Source organism: Microcebus murinus, chromosome 19 (genome assembly GCF_040939455.1).
Source record: "Microcebus murinus isolate Inina chromosome 19, M.murinus_Inina_mat1.0, whole genome shotgun sequence".
In the NCBI taxonomy this organism is placed as follows: Eukaryota; Metazoa; Chordata; class Mammalia; order Primates; family Cheirogaleidae; genus Microcebus; species Microcebus murinus.
In genome coordinates this window covers 18,757,479-18,776,292 of record NC_134122.1, presented here as the reverse complement: position 1 = coordinate 18,776,292, position 18,814 = coordinate 18,757,479, and the positions used below count along the sequence as shown (strand labels likewise).

The 18,814-nt window shown below is 43.8% G+C and overlaps 1 protein-coding gene across 1 annotated transcript in view; it reads right to left on the bottom strand.

The window, feature by feature from the left end:
• Positions 1–15,029, bottom strand: part of HS3ST4 (heparan sulfate-glucosamine 3-sulfotransferase 4) — a 373,124-nt gene extending 358,095 nt beyond the window's left edge. The window contains exon 1 of the mRNA XM_012780127.3: positions 14,296–15,029. Within this exon, the coding sequence (XP_012635581.1) occupies positions 14,296–15,029 (734 nt within the window). The remainder of the gene's footprint in view (positions 1–14,295) is intronic.
• Between the last annotated feature and the right edge of the window lie 3,785 nt (positions 15,030–18,814).

Below are 18,814 nucleotides of genomic sequence, written 5' to 3'. Positions count from 1 at the left end.
CTAGTTTGTGCCCACCTTGGAAGAAAGACACTACAAGACTCAAGCCCTCTAGTTCCACGCAGTCCAGTGGAACACTTGGAGCATCTGTTTTATTTGGTCCTACTTCGGGGAAAGATTGAATTTGAACAGAGGAGTCTCAAAATAGACATCTGTTGTGTTGGCATCAGCATCCATTTCCTTTCTTTGATTACCAGATCGTGCCTCCAGGGAAACTGACACCTTCCTATGCTCCAGAGGCAGTGCCTCAAGCCTCCTACCCCCTGGCAACAGGGACTGGTAGATGGATGTATGCAGGACCCCTAGGAGCCCATAAGCTACAAAGAGTAGTAGCTACAAAGAAGTCTGCAAAGACTTCTGGGACAAAGACAGTGAGCTTCTCCAGCTGCACTTGGGAAAGAGAATAGGGCAAGCATCCACTTTATAGCCACAAGGAGAGAAGTTTTGGGAATGCAGCCAACCACCTCAGTGGCAGTCGAATACAGAAGTAGAGATCTGGTGACATTGTTTAAGCCCTAATTAAGCCACATCAAATTTAATAAGATATTCCCAGCCCCCACCTAGGGCTTCTCAGATACTTGATCCATTAAATTCCTGGTTTTGGTTCCCTGCTCGGTTCAGCTTTTACCTGGGATTTCTGTATATTATAGCCAGAAGGGTCCTAGCCAATAGAGTTCTACAGCTGAAATGGAGTTTCGAACCACTGGAAATGATTTTTTTCAACACAGAAATACAAGTAAGAACCAATAAACAAAGAATAAACTCACTGTTTTGTTCTAAATAAGGAAGTCAGTGGTTCTGGGTGAGGTCATGCAGTTTGTTGGTTGAAACCATAATTTTCAGATTCTCAATCGGTTAGGTACCCATTTAATATCTGTCATATGTGTTATGATAACATTTTTAATATTAAATGCCTAACATATATTTATGGCAATATGGTGTATCCATTGTCCACATTCAGATAGTCAAAGGAGTGCTAAGAAGGAAAGAAAAATTCCACCTGCCAATATTCTTTCTGTATCTGAAGACAAATGAAAAAAATTTGGCTCAAAAGGGAGGAAAATAGTCAACTGTATTTAAGTTTGTTTTAAACATGGCTCTAAATATCTTTTTTGATATTTGTTTATTGTTTACTGAAAGTGAACTTTTTATAAAGTCTCTTATTTTATGATATAGGGACAAAATATACAGAGTTAATAAAGGTTGGAAGGAGCAAGGAGCCACTCATATCTCAGGAAATGCCTGACTTTGGACACAACCTATGTCACATAACCACCACCTGGTGGCAGTGTACTTAAACAACAGCCATGGCTCAGAGAGTTATGTAAACATCTCTTAAATGTTGACCCCAGCAACATTAAGGTCATTTTGTTGTACCAGATCAATACTAGATCTTCTCTCCAGATGGGGGAGATTTAAGAAGCACAAAATTAAGACAACAGAAACCTGGGTGGGAGTGGAGTAACTATGGAATGTAGACATGTATCAGTGGCAACACTATATTTACCAGCATTTTCCAATGAGTGCAGCTCTGACCACTAGGAGGTGAGTCCACATGGTTACAAGAAAAGGCCACACCAAGGATAAGATGGTTGAGCAGAGACTGGAATGAAGGGAGGATGCCAGCCATAGAATTATCTAGTGAAAGGAAACATTACAGGTAGAGGAAGCCATAAGTGCAAAAGCTCTGAGGCAGGGCCATGTTTAGCTTCTCAAAAAGCTAGCACAGCTCAAGCAGAGAAGCAAAGAAAAGAGGGCAAATGAATATATTAATAGTTGGAGAGGTGGGTAGGGGCCCCATCCTTGGCCTTTCTCTAGTTACTAAAAGCTGCCTGCACTCGTTGGCTCATGGCCTTTTCCTCTGTTTTCAAAGCCAGCAAAAGTGGATTTAGATCCAAAAGGATCTAAATCCTTCTGGTTCTGTCTCTCTGCCTCCACTTCCACTGACAAAAGCCACCCCTTATCTGTGGGGGATAGATTTACTTCAAGACCCCCCACAGATGCCTGAAACCACACACAGTACCAAAACAAACCCTATATATACACTATGACTTTTCCTATACATACAAATTTATGAATTAGACATAGTAAGAAATTGACAATAATAACTACTAATAATATAAAATAATTATAACAATATAGTGTAATAAAAGTTATCTGAATCTTCTCACTCTCTCAAAATATTTTATTATACTGTACTCACCCTTACTAACTCAAGAACTTTTACCTTTCACTTAAAGGAAGCAATTTATGGCTTCTCTTTGACATATCCAAATTGTCAGCATCACTACTCTTGCACTTTGGAGCCATTATTAAGTAAAATAACTGTGGCTTGAACACATACACTAGGATACCAGAAGAGTTGATCTTATAACCAAGAAGGCTACTAAATGACTAATGGGCAGGATGAGGAGGATTCACGTCCAGGCAGGACAGAACAGGATGATGAGAGATTTCAGCACACTACTCAGGACAGCATACAATTTAAAATTTATGAATTATTTATTTCTGAAATTTTCCATTTAATATTTTCGGACAATGATTGACCATGGATTAACTAAAATCGAGAAAAGCAAAACCGCGGATATGAAGGGACTACTCTGTCAGGTTGCTCGTGATTATATTGGATCTATCCAAATAATCTAGGAAGAGCTCCCATTTTAAAGTCAGCTGTTGAGCAATCTTAATTCCAACTGCCACCTAATTCCCCTTTGTCAAATAATCTAACATATTCACATGTTTCAGGGAATAGGACACAGGCATTTGGGGGAGGCTCTTATCTGCCTACCACAGAGAGCTATGCAGACTGAAGTTCTCCAGAATTCTCCAGATCTTTATGCAGTCTGCCCTAAGAACATTTGATATCCATGCTATATAACATTTTCTGTAAATTAAACCTCTTAATCTAACTTTATGATAAGAGTGCTTGTCCTGTATTTCAGGTACTCCCTGGAGTGCAACATCCCAGAAAACCAATTACCTGGGGGAATTCATGAAAACGTGCATGGATTAATAACAACTAAAGTGTAGACAAAGCAGCTCCCAGCACATAATCATTATTCTACCCTTGCAAAATCACTGTGGAGTGAGTTATTAGAGACTGTTATTCCCATTTAAGAGATGAAAAAACAAAGGCTCAAAGGCTAAATGCTTGTTTATGCACACAAAACAGGCTAGGGGCAGAACTCAGGCTCAAACTCATAACTTGGGATTCCAGATTCAGCTTCTTTTTCAAAATACCATATAGCTCCAAATGATCAAACCACCCTATGATGGAGGAGCCCAAGTACTTGAGTTTGACTCAAATATTTCCTCAGATCCAGGGGCTCCTAAATCTCTAATCCCCCTCCCCCAAGAATTTTTAACCTAGAGGCACAGGCAAAGGTACCTACATGTATAATGCAAATCAAACACGGGCCTCTGGGTAATGGTTTGCTTATTAAATGGCAATTATGTAATTTTGATAATGCATTTACAGAAATATCCAAACTACTTATGCACCATAATGGTCCATCAGGAATAATCCATGCTCTTCTCCTAAAACTTTGACTCTACAGCAACAGAAGCCAGTAACCAAAGGTCTTGTGTTGCACTAGAAAGACACCTGGCTCCCAAGAGCCTGTTGTGTGACCTTGGGAATGCTCCTTGCCTTTGCAAAGTCTCCATCTCTTTATCCGTAAAACTTGGATGCCAAAGCATCCACTTCACGAGGCTACTGTAAGAAATAAATGAGATAATGTTGTGTGTTGTAGGAACCTTTTGGGGAGATTGACTAGCCCACATGGATTGTTTGAGTGGGTTTCTCTCTCTTGCACCCAAAATAGTCTTGCAAAAATAGTATGTGAAAGAACTTAGAACAATTCTTAGCCACAATTCCCAAGAAATGTGAGTGTTCTTTCTTTTCACAAGCCTGGAGTATTGCATACAGAAGGTCTTCCTTTCGTTCATTAATTCATTGAGTCATAATTAGTCATTAATAAACCACCATGGATTGAGTACCTACTGTGTGCCAGGCACTGTTCTGGACACTGGCAAGGATCAAGAAGGACAAGATCCCTGCTCCCACATAGTGCACCTTCTAGTGAGAGAGAGATAAGTATTTAGGATGACTCTGGAGAGTAATGTATGCAACCAAAGAAAATAAAACAGCATAACAGGATCAGAAGTACCATGTTTCCCTGAAAATAAGACAGGGTCTTATATTTATTTTTCCTCAAGAAGACACCCTAGGGCTTATTTTCAGAGGATATATTATTTTCCCCTCAAAGCCTCAGCTTGCAGCATGCACAGGATGGCAGGGACCTGATGTGGGGAGCCGACCTAGTTGGTGGGGCTGCCCGCACCTTTCTGATCACCTCTGGGATAGTAGCTGTCATGATGGGGCAGATGAGAAGGGTTGCTCATCTTCTGCGCAGATACACTGTTTAGATACGTAGCCACGCCCATCACTAGGTCAGGTCTTATTTTCGGGGTAGGGCTTATATTGCACAAATGCTTAGAAATCCTGCTAGGGCATATTTTATGGGTAGGTCTTATTTTCAGGGAAACACAGTAGAAGGAAGGTCTTTAAATTAGGTAGTTGGGAAAGGTCTTTTTGAGGCGCTGGAATCTGAGCGATAGATAACAAGATACCTGTAGTGTAGGGATCTGGAAACAGAGTATTCCAGGAGGAGAGAACAGAGAACAAAAAGTCCTCAAAATGGCAATGGACTTAGTTTGGTCACCAAACAGAAAGCAAGCTACTTCCACAGTTTGCTGTTAGGGCAAGACTCCTGAGTTAGCCTGTCCTATAGGTAGGCTAGTCCTCCTATGCACTGGAAATCAAAAATAGGGGAATACTAAGACTTGTTGTTTACTCCCATGATACTAGGAGACAACACTTCCAGTGGGAAAGAGCTTTGAGACAAATAAAGAGAAAAGTTGTATGTTTGAGACTGTACACTCAGATTGAAGTCCCAACTCCACATGTTGATCAAGTTACTTCCACTCACTATGCCTCAGTTCCCTGACTTGTACAGAGTGGGTACTAACAGTACCTATTTCATGACGTTCTTACAGAGCCTGAGTGAACTCAGCATTGGAGCAGAGCCTGGCACACGTGAGTACAGCATGTGTCTACCACTGTTGCTGCTACTACCATGGCTACTATTATGCTTTCAGATCCAAATCTTCATCTCCCTGTCCCACCCTGAAATAACCATCTCTTGTCCCTGATTTTTTTTTTTTTTTTTTGCTTTGCAGCAATATGAGTGCATCTACCTCGACGAATGTACACCAAAACTCAGCCTTGATTGTGATCCTACCAGCCCTGAATTTGGAGTATAAGGCTGTCAGGCCCCCTGCAAGGAATTATATTACACAACACAATGAATCTGAACATTAGCAGTTGTCTTACCAACCTTTCTGTCAAATCAATGTGGAAAGTAAGGAAATCCTATGCATAAAGTACAACATTTTGGTCATGTTAGATAAACAATATTTTCAGATCACTCTCAAACACACCTGATCTCAATTTAGGCAGCAAAGAATTAAAAAAACAAATAAAAATGAAGAAGAGAAAGGAGGAGGAGGAGGAGATAGAGGGAAGGAAAAGACAAAAATACCACCCTAGGGAAGGGGTCTTTTCCACTTACTCCTGTCTTCTTTGGTGTTTTTTAGAATAGCATTAATATTTTGTTCTTAGAAGTCCCTTGCCATTTTTTCTAAATTTATGCCTAGTTACTTTGTCTCTTTGGTTGGTTCTATAGAGAGAATATTGTTCCCATTACATTTTCAAAATGGTTGGCCTAGATGGTTGGCATATTAGAGAACCACAAGTTTTGCTTTGTCCTTCCCTTACCAGCTGCCTTAATGAATTTATGGGGGATTGGTTATCCTAGGTTCTTTTCCCAAAAAAAGTAGAAATTAATTGCAAATAGTGATAATTCTACCCTTGTTCTTTTTCTCATCTAATTGCATTATCTAATAATTTCTGAAGAATGGTAAATAATATTAATGATAATGGGCATTCCAGGCTTGTTCTGGATTAAATAGGAACATTTTCTAGTGTTCCCTAACTAAAGATGATGCTAGCTTTGGGTATGATCCTAGTTTAGTAGCAGCTCGTTCTAAAAGTCAGGAATAGATATTTATTTTTATCAGATATCTTTCTATCACCCATAGAATAAAGCATAGGATTTTTCTCATTTGTCAATACTAACAGTAAATCACGTTAACAAATTTCCCAAGATTGAACCATCCTTTCATTCTTGAAATAGACCCCATTTTGTCCAGACTTAAGTTGCCTTGCCATATAATCATTCACATGTCCATGTCTCCACTCTACAAGCTTTTTCAGCTCCTTGGCCAAGCTTGGTTCATGTTTGAGCCTGGCATATAACCCACAGTTGACAATACATGTTTAAATGAATGAATGCCTAAATAGCAAGTGCACTGAACCTCCCCAAGCTAATCCTTTGTACCTCTCTCCAGTAAAAATACCAGATTAGAGAGATCATATGACTATCCCAGAAAGGATCTTTATATGTTTCATGGACATCTGGTTTAATTGACCCTCGAATTCCATATGGTTTCAATGGGGCTAACCTGCTTATTCACTCCAACCACCAATCCAAGCCAAAGGGATGGCACATCTCGCAGGCCTGATTAGAGGACCACACAATTATGGTTTTTGGAATGGGTACATGGCCTAACCTGGGCCAAATGCATCTCCAGGAATTTCCTACAGAACCTCTTAAGAAACATTATCTCCAAAAGGATTAATGAGCATAAAATATGTTTGTCTGGTATTGCTTCTTACGATCTGGCCTAAAATGTGGCAAGACAGCCTATCTGAGAAGGAAGCAAGGTAGAGACAGTGATGACAAAGAATGGAAGGGGACAGAGGTCCGGTGATATCAGTTGAGCCCCTGGATCCAGTTTTTCCTGAAGCCAGTTACCCTCAGACTTCTCAATCACCTAAGGCAATAAATTTTCTTTTATTATTTATAAGAGTTCAATTTCTATCAATTTTTATTTGTATTTGCAAGTAGAAGTTTTGCGATTTTCATTTGCAAGTTCGATTTCTATTTGCAACCAAAATATTGCCTAATTCCTATGTTGCTTTGTTTCCCTATAAATATGCTTTGTATATTCTTAAATAAAGGTTGAAAAAAGTTTATGAAGAAAGGCAATCTCAACTAGTGAGTGTAAAAGAAAAAAAATCAACCGTCTACTTTTAATTAATGGCAAGATGGGCTGAAAAGCTCCCTTAGCGAATTATAATTTCAGAATGAAATTCCCAAGACAGTTATAGAGGAGCTTGTTAAACCGCAGAAACCAATGGAATCAAGAGATTACTTTAACAGGGCGGTGGTTCAATCAGTTCCAGAGATAGCATCCATTATGCAAAACCAAAACCTTTAAAACTTTCTAACGTACAACTCTAGCAATGTTTCATTCATCTGAAGTCTAGAGGCCTCTCTCTTTACTTGATTTAGAAGTAAAAGTGCCTGGGTTTGATTTACAAAAATAAAAAATAAGATAAATCGCATTAGGACGGCTGGAGAACACCTGTGAAATCAGCCACATCTCAAGATAGAGAGCTTCATGGGGTCTTCAAGAGCAATCCTACATTCCCAAATGCTTTCACTGAAGGCCAGCATGCTCCTGGCATCCTAAATGCCTCTGGACCTATCCGGAGCTAGCGGCATGGGTTCCCACTGGAGGCTTAAGAGTGTCAGCATATAAGCCCAAAGAGCCTGTCCACCTCCATACCTCCTTCCCTTTGTGGAGAATTCTGGCTGCAGTTACCTCCCGAAATCAGACTCTTATCCTCCTTCGATTCAAGTTACAATAGGCCAAATTCTGGAATCCGATTCTGATCATTCTCTGGAGAGCTACTTAAGAGCTGCTTCAGGGTGTAAAATCCCTCATTCAGACATAATCTTGAAATAAAAGACTATATTCAAATGAAAATGCATTACATCTTTCTCTTCAGGGCCTTCAGTACTGATGAGCAGAATAAAAGGCAGGCATTGAAGGAAAATGAAGGAGAAAAGAAAGCAAGGGAGAAAGGAAAAATGGGAAAGAAAGAGAGAAGAAAGAAGAGGAGAGAGAAATCTGCTCTGTCATGAACTCTATACAATGCATTTTAAATGCTATTTCATTTCACCCTCGTGTAATTCTTTGCTAATGGTAATATTAAGCCATTCTGCAGATGGAGAAATTGAGGTTTAGTGATGATAGTAAGTAATTTGTTCAAGGTCACACAATGAATATGCAATAGATTCTGGCTCAGAGATATAAAACATGCTCCAACTATGTTGCTTCTAGTCCACTAGCATCCTCTTTCTGAAGAGTCTAATACATAAAGTTGTTCTAGATCCAAATGATTTTAGTGGGTGAATGGACCCTATGGAGATAATATAGCCTCATCACCTAAGAAACAGAGATTAATATAAGTAACCTAATGTCCAATAGAATTATTATGTAGCAAAGCCAAGCTTGGAATCCAATTTTTCTAACTCTAAGATCTTAATCCACCTGACCAGAATCTATTTTATAAGTGCAAGTTATCTATGTAGATCAAATATGGGTACTCCTGATTAATGAGTGAAAAACTGAAAATGTTCCCAGCTTCGAAAGAATGTTAACTGAAAACAAAAGGGAAATGTAGCTGTGAAGTTTTTTTTTTTCTGCCTCAATGTTCTTGTTTATATCAAGCTCTTTTTGTTGTTTTTGCAATATATCTAAGGAGATATTTTCCCCATGCTGTTGCAAAATCTGTAAAGGGTAAAAAAAAAAAAATCTCTAAACAAAAATAGCCCATGTAAGCCACAATTCTGACCACTGCAAAGGGTATGGGCATGCCCATTGCTTTCTGAAATGAGTTTAAACCAGAGGTCACTAACTGGTAGCCAGCTGGCTGTATCCAGCCCACAGATGTATTTTGTTTGTCCCACAGTGTTGGCCCACACAGGGCTTTTAAGAAACTTAAATCTCTTGCCAACATTAAAAATCAAAAGATTTCACATCAAAACCTGGAATTCCAGGTTGTTGTACAAAGGGGAAGATCTCACAAACCTGATGTCACATTTGCACCTGGAAAAGAGTAGCTGGAAGTGAGGAGCAGTGGCTACCCCTTCAGCCAGAGTGTAGGTGCTTTAGTCTCTCCCCACCTAATTTATCCCACTCGTTTATAAGACCACATGAGCCCTAAAGGTATCTGAGTTTGTGACCTTTGGTTTAAAAAGTTAAGCAGATGTATACTGCAAACCCAAATCATTATGGGGCTTTTCTCAAACCATCCCAAATAAGAGACTCTTCAGTCAATATTACGACAGCTATGATAGAAAATAAAGTATCTGAGACCAAAATGATTTGAGAAATGGAAAAATCCAGTAGTCAGATCCATTTGGATTTCTGTTTTAGGATATTCGTTTCATTTAAAAATATACATTCACTTTTATTATTTCATTTATTCCTCCCAACAATCCTACAAGGAAAGCACTACTCTCAGATAAATAACTGAACCTCGGTGAAGTGAAATATATTACCCAACCAAGATCATCCAACTTGTAAGTTCCAAAGTCAGGAGTTGAACCCAGTCAGGTGTTGAACCCAGTGACAAAGACAGTGCTTTCAGAATAATGAAAGAACATTTTGTGGAGCCACAAAGCTTGTTTCCACCACAGGACCTTTGCACCTGCTATTTCCTGATAGTTGGAAATTTCACCTAGATCTTCACATGGGAGGGTCTCACTCTTTTACTTCATTTACATCACCCTTACTGACATATTTCTCCTGATCATCCTATTTAAAATAACACACACGCGCGCACGCAAATTTGCGCACGCACAAACATACACACCCCTACATACCAATTACTCTCTAGACCCTGTACTCCTCAAAGTAAGGTCCAGGGATCAGCAGCAATCTCAAGCTACTTCTCAGACCAGCTGAATCAGAAGCTGCATATTAACAAGATCCCCAAGTGATCTTTTTGCACCTGAGGTTTAAAAAGCATTACCTGCTGCCCAATAGGAATATAATGTGAGAGTCACAAGGGTAATTTTAAATTTTCTAGTAGCCACATTTAAAAGGTAAATTTAATTTTAATAATATAGTTTATTTAACTTATGAGGACTAAAATTTCAACATGCAGTCAATATAAAATTATAAATGAGAAATTTAGCATTCTGTGTATTTTACTCTTACAGCATATTTCAATTTGGACATTTCACATGTTTGATAGCCACATGCAGATAGTATCTCCCATACTGGACAAAGGAGTTCTGGGACATCAATTACTTTACTTTTCTTTGCAGGCTTTATCCCCAACACAATTTTTACTAAATATTTTACTACATATTTTTTGGCTGGTTTGTATGCTGTCTCCTCTACCCTCCTACTAGAATGTCAGTTCCAGTAGAACAGGTGCTTCACCTGTCTTATTCACCACTTAATCCCCAGTACCAGCACGGTACTGAGCATACGATAAGTATTTATTTGTTGAATGAATAAATGAACAAAGTATAAGACCTTTCTAGTACTTTTGTGTGGCAGTATGGTATGGGGGAAGAAAGCAGCACGTTGAAATTAGACAGCTGTGTCTTCATATCTCAGCTCAGGCCCTGGCCAGCTAAGTGACTGTGAGCCAGTCATTTAAAACCCTGTCGGAGTGACCTGTAAAATGGAAGTGCTGCTATTTAGCTCACAGCATCATAATGACACTGACACGGGATAACACAACCACAAAGCACCGACTGCCCCAAAGCTGACATTCCATAAACTCCAGTGCCATTTAGCCCCTCCATTCTCTCTCCAAAATACCCTGTGCAAATAACGCTGCTACCCACTGACCACTTTCCTCTGGGTAGCATGAGCATGACTTTTGAGAGCATTTTGCTGAGTTACTTTCCCCTAGCTAATGGGAAGCAGGGATTAACTGTTGACAGTGAAGACAACTTAAAACCATGGAGAATCACTTCCCATCACCCTGCAGCAGAGTAGTTTCCAATGTAAAGTGGTCATGGTTACTGTACAGTCTGTAAGCCACCAGGGAAGAAACAGCTCAAGTCATCTCTGTCACTTTGATGAGTTCTGCAGTGGCAGCCAGTTGACCTGGCCCGGGGTTCTACTTAGAGGAGTTTAAGGTCTCTGCCTAGACTGCTTGTATCCACTCATACTGAAAGGTGCATTGTAGCTTTGCCCCTTTTGGGGGAGGGAGAGGGAGAAAGAAGTGGAGGGTTTAATCTCACCAATTTATTAATCACTGGCTATGTCAATCCACCAAGTGAGGCTTGCTTCTCCATAGTGTTAACATAGACTACTTCCTAATCCATTAGTTTATCTTGCCCTGAAAATCTGATTCACATGTTCTAATTTCAAATGTGTTTTTACATCACATTAGATCAACAGCATAGGAGCAAAGCAAAACCCAGATTTAGAGATAACTGGAGTGATAGCGAGGGAAAAAACTGCCATGGCTACTTAGTTGAATATGAGTACACCCCAAGCCCGCAGTGCTTAGAGCAGCCCCGATTTCTTCCTGGCTCTTCCTTTTACTGAAAACACAAAAACACTTGCAAAATTAGTAGGCTATGGAAGCACACTTTAAAAAATAATAATAAATAAATATGGGGAAAAAACCAAAACCTTTAATTAACCTGTGGATCTCTAACAAGGCAAATAGATTCCAGACAGCATACCCGGTATGGGAAGGAATTATACCATTTAAGCACAAATGCCACCATTTAAAAAATTCAGATTTTAAATCAAGAGGAAAGGTTTCCGTTACTGGTTTGAGCCAGTGCCACTGTTTTCCTTTTCTACAATATAGTGAGGATATCATGCCCTCTTCCTACATGGGAGGGAGGCGGAGGGAGTCTGAAGAGATGGAACTAATGAAAAGCTCACACAAATGCCTCAAAGCACTGCTGTCTATGATAAACTGGAGAGCTTTCCAAGGCAGTCCCACCACATTCAGCTCCTGTGGGTCCAAGAGGTTTCTAAGAGTCTTCTCAACAGCCAAGTTTGGGTGGCTAATTATTCCACTATGTTAGATAGACATGTATTGGCAGGAAGCTTGTTCTTAAGAGAGTTTCTTCTCCAGCACTTTGAATAGGCACCACTGGCCCAGATGCCAGGGTGGGAGATCAGGACACAGAGATACTACATGGTCCTCTTAAGTGAAGATCAAGGGAAAGTTGTTCCATCCACATCTCATAAGTTTAACAGTTGTGTGAGTGGCTACCAAATATTGACACTGAGCCCCATATACCGCAAGTATTGTTTGGGAGCAGAAGGCTAGGAATACCACAGCATGGGAATAGTATCTTCAGTAGTCATGTCATGACAGCAAGGTGGTTCATATACCTTCTCTTCCCAGCATCAGTATAACAGAACATAGGAAAATCTGGCATCTTCTATCTTTTCATTCAGAAAATTCTCCAGACCCTAAAATGGGACTTCGTGGTACACATTCCACCACACACCCTTCATTAACTTTAAATCATCCAAATAAAGCACCCCCTTCTTTATTTCCAGCTACCACAAAGCAACCCCAACAAATGGTGGAAAGATTTGATCTTTGTGCCTCCCTCAAGGGGCTTTTGACACTTCTCACAAGATACATAGCATTAAAATTAGAATTGGAAAAAAAAGAAGAGAAACAAACCACAGTTACCCTCATAAGGCCAAAACTACTCCACAGAAGAAACCAGAACATTCCTACAACCAACAATTAAAAAACTGAAACCTTCCCAGACATCATACCCCTGCTTTATTTTGCTGTTGTTGCATTAATCATCCTAACACCTTTTTAATTATAATCACAAACTGGAAGTCATGGCTTGTGATGTTATAAATACTGATTTTCCAGTTAAATTAGGCATTTGCTGTTTTATGTTTTGATTGGAAGGGGCTGTTTGAAGCCTCCTAAAATACTGCAATTAGTTCTTTCTGTTGAAACAGACAAGACATTAACAGACACATTTGCTGTTTCAGTGTAATGTGCTGGAATGTTTATGCCTAAGTGTAGTTCTCTCAAGCTTTTAAAGCATAAGGCATATTTTTAAAAGTGGAAGGAATCAATCACAATATACACATTTATTATATATCTCTGAAGTTATTTCTAAAACTTTCTGAGGCTATAATTTAAACCTCGAAAGCACATCTCTTCCACAGGAAGGTGACCTGTCAGGAAACAATCCTTGTTTTACCTATTGGCTCTGTTAAGATGATAACATCACTTCAGCTGACAAAGCCTGTGTTTCTGTTTGACAATTGCAATTAATTACTGAAATGCAATTGAGATGGTGCCAGCCAGCAAGATCTGTTTTCCAGAAAGATATAAAACAGGAGGAAAGAGGGAAAGAAAAAAAAAAACGCGAAAGAGGTTTTTGTATTTGGGGCATCTGCACTGGTGTTGTTTTAAACGTTATGGCCGGCAAGAAAACAGGACTATTAATTTATTTCACCTGCACTTAACTTTCTCCTGCTCTCTTCTTGCTTTCTGTGACTACCGGCAGACGGTGGGAGAGGAGGGAGACGAACATCTCACAAAACATAAGCTCCAATCTGTTGCGAAGGAGGTGCAGATCAGGAAGGGCACCACTGTGCAAGGCATGAAAACTCTCAGGGCACCAACTGTCACGCAGACACTGAGGCTCTGACGCAAAATCAACCCGGTGCTCACTCGGCCAAGGGGGACAGAAAGTTATGGAGGTGGGAAACATCCTGCCTTTACTAGAAAGCCAAAACGCCAGCATCATCTTTTTTAACAGTTCCCTATTCATTTTGCTCTGACCTGGACATACCCAAAGTTGGATTCCAGCCACGCAAATGCGTTCGAGGGTGATTTTGAGGGATTCCAGGGGATCTCAAAGCCCCTTAGTCAATTTCGCTATCCTGTCTCACCTCTCAGCTGTTCCTCCAAAGCTGAGTCCCGGAGCCCCGCCAGAGCCTGGGTTAGGAAACACCCCGCAGGCACGAGGGCTGGGGATTCCCAGGCTGGGAGCAGGGCAGATTAAGAAAGCACCTCTTTGGATGAGGAGCCTAAGGCACAACGGCACGGCAGGACAGGGTGACACCTCCTCCCCTCACCCTGAGATAAAGTGATCTTTAGCTAGCTGGAGTACAGCCCTTCTCTGCCGCCCCACCACCACCACCCAGCAACACTGCCAGGGTCCCCAGACCCCTCGCGGGGGCTAAGGGCTCTCAGGACGGTGTCTGGATTTCGAAGGGCGTAGAAAGCGGCGACTATCCCCGCGGTCTCCCCGACGCGGCTCCCCCATCCCGCCGAGCCCAGAGTCCTACCTGTACCACTCCAGCCCCTTTTCGTAGTTCCTGTCGAAGAAGTGCGGCTCTACGCCCACCGCCCTCACGTCCGGGTGTACTCGGATCGCCTCCAGCAGCGCGCGGGTCCCTCCTTTCTTGACCCCGATGATGAGTGCCTGTGGCAGTTTCTTCTCCCCGTAATCTGGGGTGCTGACGGCGCCGCCCCTCTCGATGCTCCCGTTAGCCGCTCTCCGGCCTGCGAGCTCCTCGTCGGTGGTGCTGGACTCCTGCGCTTCCCTCTCCAGCAGCGCGCTCTGCGCCGTGATCATCTCGCTGGGGGCCAGCGGGGTCCGGAGCCAGGCGTCCCGGGCGCCCCCGCCGCCGCTCGCTAGCCCCCAGCCGTCGGCCCCGGGGGCGGCTGGCTGATCAGGAGGTTCGGGCGGCTCCCCGCGGCTCCCGTTGTCCAGCGGCGGCGGCGCGGGAGGCTGCGAGGGGGCGCCGAGGCGCACGGGGAGAGGCGGCAGAGAGGGTGGCGGCGGGCTCGGCGGGGGCTCGGCGGCGGTGACCGAAGGCTCCTGCAGCGCCAGGGGGAACTGCAGGGAGCCCGAGCCGCCCAGGAGGCTATAGCACAGGTAGGTGACAGACAGGGACAAGGTGCACATAAAAAGCAGCTTGCGCGCCGGCGGCCCCTTAGCAGAGGCGCCGGGCGGCGGCGGCGCGGCAAGAGGTGGAGGCGGAGGCGGAGGCGGAGGAGGTGCGGGCCACCGGGCCATCGCGGCTCCCGGCTCGCGGCGGCGGCGGCGGCGGCAGCCCCCGGCGCTGCCCGGACATGGTTTCAGCCGCCGCCCCCGCCGCCGCCGCCGCCGCTGCCCAGCCGCCCCGGCTGCATGAAGCGACGCCGCTGCGCCCCCGGCCCTGGCCGCTGTCCCGCTGCGCCGGGAGGGAGCCCGGCCGCATGGCCCCCCTCCCCACTCTGCTCAAGGAGTCCGGGTGGCCCCCCACGTCCCCCCTCAGCCTCTGGTAAGGGGACCGAGGGGGGCGCGCGGACCCGCCGGTTGCACCTGCTCCGTCTGCAGCGCCCCCGCTTCCCCGGCTCCGCCGCGGCTCCTGCCTCTGCCTCTGCCGCCGCGCGCTGTTGCAGCCCCGAGTTCCTTCCCCGCTGCTAACTTTCTGCCGGGAGAGAGGAGAGGCGCGGAGGGGAGGAGGAGGGGGCCGGGCGCGCGCTTGGCGCCGCCGAGGGAAGGGGGGTGCGCCTCGCGCGCGCCTGCGAAGGGGGGCGCGGGAGCGGAGGCGTGCGCCAGGGCTGGGGCACCCGGGGAGCGGAGATTGTGCACCCCTGCACCCAACATACACGCAGTTGGGGTGTACCCCATCTGACCTCGCGTGTCTCCCTTCCCTTGGGAGCTTGGGACGCCGTATTCTCCCTTCCTCTCCCCAATACTTTCAGGGACTAGAGCCCAGCCGCCGGTGCCTCGCACGGGGGAGCTGGGGCACAGCGGGGAGCGAGCAGTAGCTTCCTCTTTTCCCCTGAGACTCCAGGCAAACTCAGCCCATCTCTGGCCCTCCCTTCTCTCACCCCGGAATTTGTCCTGCCTTTGCTCCACGAGTGATCCCTTCAACACAACAGCTTTCCCATCCCAATTTCCATCTTTCCAGCCTGCCCATCTTATCCTGAAGCTCCTGATGGGTGGAGCTTTGCTACAGACCCCTAGATTTCCCAGCCCCAGGGCTTTTCCTTCTGTGCCACCAGCGGGGGGCTGTACTTTCTGCCCCCAAAGATGAGGCTCCTCCTTGACACCTTTAACCACAGGTACACACACCTGAGCTCCTTGGGGGGCACAGCCACTAAAGGAGTTAAGGTTTCCGTGGGACTGGAAGAGAATAGGACCCTCGCTCTCAATCCCTAATAAGCAGAGACCAGCTGGGTCGCGGGGTATCTGTGCATCGCCTCTCTGAATGTTTTTTAAAGTGTATTTTCTTTGCAGAGGGATTTCCACCCCTCACCTCCCTCTCTCTGGGGAAAATGGTAAACATCAGAAGGCTTTAGAAGACTCAAAACTAGACTCGCATCCTGTTGCTTTTTGCTCAGAGAAATAAGGGGAAATGGGAGGCTGGACTGGTAGCAAGAGGCAGCGAGCGTAGTGCACGAGGCACCCCAGCGAACTTTGCTTTCTGGGACAGGGGCTGGCCCTGCACACAGCTGGGTCAGGCTCCCCCCAGGCCTCCCAGTGAGACCCATTTACCCTGCTAGCCACAGCTGGATGCTTGGCTGGGGCTTCGTTCCCCTTGACGGCTGCTGTGGCTGGCATCTCCAGTCTTGTTTGATCACATAATAGGAAAACCAGTTGAAAGAAAAGGTATATAATGTCTAAATATTAACGAGGTACCTAGTGCCAAAGAGGAAAAAAAAATGTTAATCAAATAAGATGAAGAACACGGACTTTTCCCTGAGTGAACAAAAGCTCACTGCTGCTCTCAGCTGGACATGAGTTTCCTTCACTGCAGCTTTAGTTCAGATAAAGATTATTCCTTTATAATATATTTTTTATGGTACGCTGGAGACCTCTGAAATGCAGAGTCTGGTGTCCTGTAAATCATTCTGTGTAACTAGGGATGCTTTTTCAAACACCACACAACTGCATTACCGTAATGTCAATGGGAAGGGGCCAACTGGAGCTGAGAGAAACACAGGCTCTGCCCAGCACTCCTTAGGCTCCAAGCCAGGCTCCAGGAAGCTGCAGGGACTCATCTCCCTGTCCAAGTCCAGGCACCAGGGTGCCATGTGGCCCAAGCCTCCTTGCAGTTCATGCCTAGCACCCAAACTTTCTATCCACCCTCTCAGCTTCCAAACGAACCTGCTCTGTACCCAGTTTTACTAAAGATATGCTCTCAAATTTGGAAAGATTTTGATAAAATGGTACCAAAACCTAAACCAGAGGTGGTAAACGGAGAGCTGAAGGTGGCCAGCACAGTAGCATTAAGACATTTAAACTGGGTGCAATAGTTTAAAACTGGGGGGGGGGGCTCTCACTAAGGTAAAAATGTGGATACGAAGTTTCTGTTGAAACTACAGCACATCCAGAACTTTGGGCTCCTCAGACAGAGCTGAGAAGCTGCTGTCCTTTTAGATGGAATGTGTGTGCTGTATTTTTCATGGTGCCCGTCCAGACTGCCCCCACACATTTAAGTCACTTGCCTAGACACAGCTAGTAAGAAAACTTCTCAGTATCTCCTTTGCCTCTGATCCTCAAATAGTCATGCTTTATAATAAGAAACTCTCCAAAGAATGGAGCCCCATTGGTAAAATGTCAGGCCCCACAAGTGCTAGGGAGGGGGTGGGTTTTTTTGAAGAGAAGCTTTGTAGATTTCACACATAGGCAGTCGCCTATTTTTTTTTTCTACTTTTGAGCTAGGCTTTTTCTAGGAGCAAGTCCTTGAGAAACCTACAATGAAAATTGGGAGCTACCTACATAGGGCCAACTCCAACATCATTCAGCCATTCACGATGAGTCTGAAGACTAAATAGAATATAATTTTCCATGTCCACTGCCAACGCCCACTCTCATTCAGACCTTTTTGAGTTTTTTACAAGATTCCTCCAACCGGTCTCCAAGCCTCCAGTGTGTTTCATTTCTTTTCATCCTAGACAATAATAGCAGATCAATCTTTCTGAAGGCATGTCCCTTGGCTCCAATAATGCCCTCTCTGACTCAAAAAACATTTTTCTCACTGCCTACCTAATAAACTCCAACCTCTTTACCTTGATACTCAAGGTCCTCTCCCACCTTTTGGGCATCTCATAGTCCTGCCAACCATACAGCACATCTTATCCAAACATACTCATCTCGCATTCTTCTGTTCTACCTCCCTATTATCAGATGATAGAGTTCAAACAGAGCTGTCATTTGCTAGCCAAATGGCTTTTGGACAGGTCATTTTGTTTCCCTGAGCCTCAGTTTCTGCACATATAAATTTTGGATACATAAATTACAAATAGTTTTCATAAAGAATTAAATAGAATTAGCTAGCATATGCAAAAATACTTGGCTCCCTGCCTGACGTGGGGTGGCTACCAGTAATTATTTGGATCTAAATATTGGTTCATGCCGTGCCCTGCTTTTCCTATTAAAATGTTATTCTTGAAAAATATGTGTATACCCTTTCTTCAAAACAAGCCCAGTTGTAAAAGATGAAGTTCACTTTCCTAAGCTGCTCAGTTCATAGCACTGACAATGCCAAGTTTAATGCCTTCCAGGGTATTGGTTAACTAATAGATACTAACTCTGGCTAACTTGAGTTTGGGGTTTTTTGTTTGTTTGTTTGTTTTATTTTGTAAAGAAAATTACTAGGCGGATTTATGGTAATGCAAATAACTGGAGGGAATTTTTAAAAATCAACAAAAAGCAAAAATAGGCTTCAGAAAGGAAAGTAGAGTGTATGGTGGTCATTACTGACATTAACCAAATATTGTCCAATCTCTTTATGAGCGCCTGGTAGGTATACACTTTCTTGGCTCCTTTAAGTTAGGTATGATTCTGTGACACTTTGAAGAAACAGG